The sequence below is a fragment of the Capricornis sumatraensis genome, chromosome 12 (genome assembly GCF_032405125.1).
Source record: "Capricornis sumatraensis isolate serow.1 chromosome 12, serow.2, whole genome shotgun sequence".
Lineage (NCBI taxonomy): Eukaryota > Metazoa > Chordata > Mammalia > Artiodactyla > Bovidae > Capricornis > Capricornis sumatraensis.
Genome location: NC_091080.1, coordinates 87,087,341 through 87,094,212, shown reverse-complemented (window position 1 = coordinate 87,094,212; position 6,872 = coordinate 87,087,341). Strand labels below are relative to the sequence as shown.

Here is a 6,872-nt window from a genome sequence, read left to right as displayed (position 1 = left end):
GCACAAAAGATGGTCAAAACCTGACCAACTTTTCTATTTCATCACCATCTATCCCTGCCCTCAAGCTGGATAAAGAAGTACAAGTTGATGAGGAAATGCTAGCACATAGAAGGTCTGCTTTGGGGAGAATATCAAAGGCAGGGCAAATGATACATACATATTCAATTAGTGGTGATTCCAGGAAAGATGTTCAAAATGAGGAACAACGTATTCCTGAGAAAGAAGAGAGGGACAGAGAAAAATCAGTAGATAGGAGAGGTGTGATGCACACCAAATATATAATTTTGAAGTCCAAGAAATCGCCTTCTTCATATACACTCCACAGATCAGAATTGTATCTGAACCTTGGAGGGACAGAGCAAAAGAAACAGGAAACTCAAGGTAAACCACCTGGTAAGATGGTAAGAAATATTTATCTTGCCACACCTCCAGCTAAACTGAAATTGGACAAAGGCACACAAGTAGATGAAGGAAAGCTTGGAATTAAGAAACCCTCTCTACTTCCACGAATGATTTCAGCATTATCAGATGCAAAGAAGAGAACAGATACAAAGGGAATCAGCGGTGATGTAATAAAAAGAAAACAATGCATGTCAGAGAAAGAAAAGAAGCTTGATGTGAAAAATGTAGATATGAGGCTACGGACCCATCACAAAAAATCAGCGATTTCACCAATTCCAGATGTCCTTAGTGCAAAGAAATTTGTGTTGAATGTTGTTAAAGAGCCAGGGGAAAAAGTACACAAAGATAAAGATGAACCAAGTATGGTCCTGACAAGGACTTTTCTTTCTATCCCTTCTGCACCTCTTTATTTAGATTTAGAGAGCAAAACAGACAAAGACACACCAGAAATCACAGGATCCTCTGGTTCACAGCAACATCTCCAGGAAACATCAGATACCCAGAAAACAGCAATGAGAGAATCAGCTGCTGGTGAGAGGGAAATTGTTAAAAATGCAGAATGCTCAGTGCTAGAAGACGCCATGCAACAGTGGACATCAAACTTTGTGATCAGTGTACAGCAAAGGAGGGAACCTCTACAAGTCAAATCTGAAGGAGATGTGAGTCGGTTACTTTCAAATTCACAGCCGGAGGACTTTTATGTCACAGGGTATGGTACTATAAAAAGTGGGAAAAGGCTAGAATGTTTCTTTGCAGGGTCAGAGGCTCAGCAAGAAAAATACAAACCAGAAACTTTGGCTACAATTCTTTCCTTCCCCATGATGGATCTCACTAAAATTGAAAGTCTGAAGAAAGAAACAGAAATAATGAATAACTTAAACCATAAGATAAGTCCTCACATTCTGGTTTCACTGCCAAGGAAATTATCCAAGGAAATATATGCCACACTCGGCTCCCCTGTCAGTTCAGAAGGATTTTCTGCTTCCAAGCAAGATGTCCACCACCAACAAGAAGATTTATCACAAGCATCTCCAGCATCTACAGATCTATGTAAACTGGATAAGCCAGAAGAAGATAGACAAAACAATGGAAAAACAAAGGAAATGTCCCCTCCCAATGTGTTAGCACCACAGATAAAGGAACCCCTTGAGGAAATGAATCTCACAGAGTCAGATGCACTCCAAAATGCAGATCAAGAAATTGTCATGAAAAAGCAAGTGGTGCTGCAGTCTGGGAGTGGACAAAAGACCAGAGTGGATTCTAGTCTTTCTCTGAAAATTCCACTGCAACATGTAAAGCAAAGGACATCATTGGAAATAGATGTGCGCAAACAAACTACAGTATGCCCTGGAATACAAACGCTCCCGGGAATACGAATGGGTATGACAGAGTTTGACGCCCAAAGAAGGAAAAAGGAGCAGACATTGCTTGTTCCAGATAAAGAGGCACAGAGTCTAGAAGCGCTTCAGAAGTCTGCTTCCTCCTGGACTTTTCCACTTCAGTCTGGAGATGCGGGGGGAAAAGACGAAACTGACACTGGCTCTACTGGAAATCTGGAGCAAAAAAAGTTAGAAATGAAAGAAGGGATATTAAAAATAGATACAAACATAGCTGTCTGTCTAGAAGAGGACAGAATAGAAATGCACAAACACACCATTGTTAATCTGGAGGAGGAGACAATAAAAATGGACACAAGCAATACCGTAAACCTGAACACGGCATCTCTAAAGGCAGAGGAGCCTCCGATTAAGACTCAGGTAATTACTCCCATGGCAAACAGATGCCCAATCAAGCAAAAACAGAAAAAGGGACGAGAAGTGTCCAGTGCAAAACATAACATTCAACTACAAAAAATGCTTCAAAAACATGCTCTGGATTCATTTTATGCCTATATTCCTCTTTCTCCCAAATTAGGAGGCCAGAAAAGCAGATTAACAATAGCAGACTTGAAAAGAGAAATGGGCCCCAAACATTCAAATATGAAAATCCAAAAACATCCAATTTCACAGATTCTAGGCAACACGGGACGAGGTACTCCAAGCAATCGAAAGAAATTAGAGTATAACTTTAACAAATCAAAGAAAATAGCTTTGAGAAGAGGAGATGCCTCAGAAATATTTATCAGAAGTCTTTCTATTTCCACAATGAGTCCATCTCAGACTAAAGACCCAGTAAAATCTCAGACAAACCTAGAAAGTGCAAAGAGAACCCGTATTTCAGAATTCCAGAAGAAATCACCAAATACTAGTGGAACTATGAAGAGGGACAGTTCAAGCATTGTGAAAGAAGGGAACCAGAATTTTACAAACACAATTCCACAGGATTCCCAGCCCTTCATGGTAAACCAACAAATGCGCAAACTTCCTAACACCAAATCAGAAGCAAACCTCAGCAGAGAAATAAATAAAAATTTAGCTCCACAAACAAACGAAAGGGTTGTTCCAGGCCAGGATATCTCTAGGATCATAAAAGAACCTGACGTGCTCATGATCAAACAAGAAAAGGCACCAAAACCCACTGAAACACCCACAGAGTGTCTAATCATGTCTAAAGATCCAAAAGAAAACGCAGAAAGGATCATAAAAGAACCTGACTTGCTTACAGTTGAACAAGAAAAGGCACCAAAACCCATTAAAAAACCTAGAGAGTGTCTAGTCATGTCTGAAGATACAAAGGAAAGTGTGGAATGGATCATAACAGAACCTGACTCACTTATTATGGTTGAACAAGAAAAGGCACCAAAACCCACTGAAACTGCTAGAGGGTGTCTAATCATGTCTGAAGATCCAAAGGAAAATGTGGAAAAGATCGTAAAAGGAACAGACTTGCTTATGATCCAGCTAGAAAAGGCACCAAAACCCACTGAAACTCCTACAGCATGTCTAATCATGTCTGATCCAAAAGAAAATGCAGAAAGGATCATAAAAGAACCTGACTTGCTTATGGCTGAACAAGAAAAGGCACCAAATCCCACTGAAACTGCTACAGGGTGTCTAACCATGTCTGAAGATCCAAAGGAAAATGTGGAAACTCACATGAAAAGCACCCTAAATATGAACAGTTCTCCTCCAAGGGTAGAAGAACCACAAGATGAGACTCAACTCATTGATATCACGGGGTGTGCCTCGCCACTTGATCATAGGGATCAGAGTGAACTTGTACAGGACACAGCCATGCAAAAGGTCCAGCAACAAGAAACTTCTCTAGGAGTTGTGCCTATTCAACCACAAGCTAAAGGTAATGAAGGAAAACCAGTGGGATATAGTCCAAGTGCAGGAATTATGATTCCTCTTTGTGAAGCAATTAAAAATGTTCTTGAATCCCAGATAAAAAACATAATTCAAAACACGTTTTTTCCTAAAAACCTTGAAAAAGCAAAAGACAATAAACCTGTTGATTGGAAGTCACAACGTCTCACAAGGGGTCCAAGTACACTATCCATGACAATGCATCCTGAATTGCAGCCAAAACCTATTTTAGAAAATTTTACTTGCAAAGAAAAAGTTAAGCTCACAAATCATTTAGAATCAAAAGCACCTGAAATAAGACTGAATTTAATACCAGAGGTGGTAAAACAATCCTTCCAAAGGTTCAGCTTTTATCAAAAATTGGCTGTTTCAAAACATAACAGTTGGAAGCTCTATCCAAGACATAAACAAATGTTCTTTTTGCCTCTGGAAGGGATTGACACTATAGAATTTAACCTAAAACACAAATCCGAAAAAGACTCACTTCCTGTCAATTGTATGAAGTCCCTGATTGTTAATGTTTCAAGAGGTAGTGAAGAGGCAGTGAACATTAAAAAGTTAAAGCGGATGCAAGTGCTAGAAAGTGGAGCACCTTCACTGACTTCCGCTAGAGAGAAAACATTGCCTCATACTCTCCAGAACTGCTCAGTAGGAGAGAAAAACAAACTCCTCATACACTTTTCTAAGAAGACACTGGAGATTCAAATGAAAGCCTTTCCCAGAATTGTAAGGGACTCTTACACAATGGCCAATGCTCAGGATGGACGGAAACCTTTATCTAAATGTGTTCATTCTGCGGTCAAAGTACCAAAACGAAGAAACAGAGTTTTGTTACTTTTTGAGGAAGACTCTCTTCATCAAATAGATCTTGATTTACAATACAAAGACCTCCGTTTTCTCCTGGGTTCTCCAGTTGCAAGGATGTTCCCTAACCGAATTGTATTTCCCAAACATAGTCTGAAATTACAGACAGTTGCAATATGTAAAAAAGTAGATAGCAGTGGGGAAAGTGGCAGTCATTCCATTAATACACAACCATTCGAACATATCCCTTTCAAAAAACAAAGTTTCCATGAAAACTCATCATTAGTCAGAAATTTCTTGGCACCTACCCAGGTGTGTGCCCCTGACCCTGATCAACACAGCACAGTGCAGAAAGATACCATGGCTCTTTCTAAGTTAAAATCTCATGTGACTCCAGAAAAAGATAAACAATGTCATGTATGGTTTCAAGAAACAAGTACATATGAATCTGTTGATTTAATGATTCAGAAAAAGGCTCAGGATGCAGGCGGTTCCCATTCAATTCAGAATTCTGAAGATTTTACTGACAGTCAGACAGATATTGAGAATTCAGATAACTTGCAGGAATGCTCAGCTCATGATGTACATGAGAGTGAAGACTGTATCTTTTTAGATGCCACCCCTTATTTAAGGCAGGAAGCGGAGACTATTCTATTTGAATTACAGAAAGGCATACCTGTGGAAAATCTCTACAAGAAGAAGAAAGCCAAAATGGGTTTGAAACCACTTTACAGTGAAGATTTGGCTTCCCATCATCTTCGAGGTCATCGACAACATTCGTCAGTTGTGACACCCCGTTCTTACGAATCCCATAAAAGCAGGATGCACAGGTCCTCCTCCCGTATTACACCACCTTCTTATGAATCCCACAGAAGCAGGAAACATAGATCGTCCTCCAAAATGACGCCATCATCTCATGAATGCCGCAAAAGCAGGAAATGTGGGTGGTCCTCCAAAATGCAGCCCCCTGACCTGTGGTGTCACAGCTCCTTAAATACCGTTGAGGTTCCATCTGTATCCTCTTCCATTTCTTTCAATGGGGAGATGCTTTCACAGACTACAGTAAGCGGGAAAAATTCTTTAGTTCCCTTAACAGAATCCAATATTAAATTACATCTTGCAAAAAGCCAAGGCAAACCTCACAGGCATTCAGAAAGCAGAGAAAGAAGGAAGGCCAAATTGGACTTCTTTAGAAAGAACAGCATGCCTTGGGAATGTGATAACAGTTATACAAAGAGTAAAGAGAAACACACAAGAAGGAAGGATGTGAGGGCTTATGAATCAGAAAGACCGGATTATTTCCCAAGTAAATACAAATCATCAGCAAAACCTCATCAAGAGGATATCAGCTTCCATTCTGAAAAAAAACAAAACCAGCCATTTTTTTATGCCTGTATACCAGCAGACTCGCTGGAGATTATACCCCAAACCATTCGCTGGACTATTCCCCCCAAAACTTTAAGGAAGACAAACTTCAGAGTTCCCCTGGTGGCCAAGATTTCAACTTCTTACAGCATATGGAACTCATCCAAAAAGTTGTTGGAATCACTGTTAGAGTCCTTCAGCTTACTTCATTAAAAATGTTAGCATTTCAAGATTCACCTCCAGAGGACAGCTGGTTACTAAGATGATATTCTTTGCAAAATAAAATCGTATTCAGTCAAATGGCTTCCTGATGGAGTGTTTTCTAAACTGACATCCTACAGTAGATTTGAATCTATTGTTCTGGAAGGGCGTGTTGGGAAAGCGAATGAATTTGGGTTTGGTCTAGCTGTGCAGGAGAGCTCTCCTTAGTTTCTGCCATCTCCTTATAAGCCCCCAGAGGAGAAGCCCCCAGATGCCAAAGCCCCCTTCCCACCCCACCCCACCCCAGTGACTGCAGGGTGACTTGGAAGAAGTGTAGCCCATCAATGAGGTTGAGAAAGAACAATCTGAAAGGCAGGGGGACGTAGATACTAGAGGGAGACAGTTTCAGGGAGCAGCGAGGGCTGAACAACGTTATGTGTCACAAGCTACAGGAGTAAAAATACTTTCCTGAGGACCCAGGTTCCTCTGATGACTTTGTCGCCATCCCCAGTGGCGAGCAGAACCTGCAGCATCTCCATGACCTGCTCACCACCTGCCATAGCTGGGGCATCAACACACCTGAGGACCTCAGACCCCACCCCCAGGCTCTTAGAGGAGGCCCGGAAAAGCCAAGTCTGCCCAGGGGCTGCTGGGAAAGCCCAGATCTGTGAGGCTGAGGGTGGGGTGGTGGTGGGATTTTTAGCACCATGTGAATTTTTTTGAATGTACTTTGTGCTGGCTTATTTCTAGTATGTTAGTAAAATATTGGTCTCACTTGGGGAAAAAAAAATCTTTTTTTGCCTCAAAAATTCCATAATGTTGATCATTTTATTTTACTCATCCCCATTATAT

The 6,872-nt window shown here is 40.8% G+C and overlaps 1 protein-coding gene across 1 annotated transcript in view; it reads left to right on the top strand.

The window, feature by feature from the left end:
* CCDC168 (coiled-coil domain containing 168) overlaps window positions 1–6,032 on the top strand; it is a 34,012-nt gene extending 27,980 nt beyond the window's left edge. Inside the window, exons 5-7 of the mRNA XM_068984377.1 lie at window positions 138–2,975; window positions 3,543–5,284; window positions 5,390–6,032. Of these exons, the coding sequence (XP_068840478.1) occupies window positions 138–2,975; window positions 3,543–5,284; window positions 5,390–6,032 (5,223 nt within the window). The remainder of the gene's footprint in view (window positions 1–137; window positions 2,976–3,542; window positions 5,285–5,389) is intronic.
* Window positions 6,033–6,872: the final 840 nt, after the last annotated feature.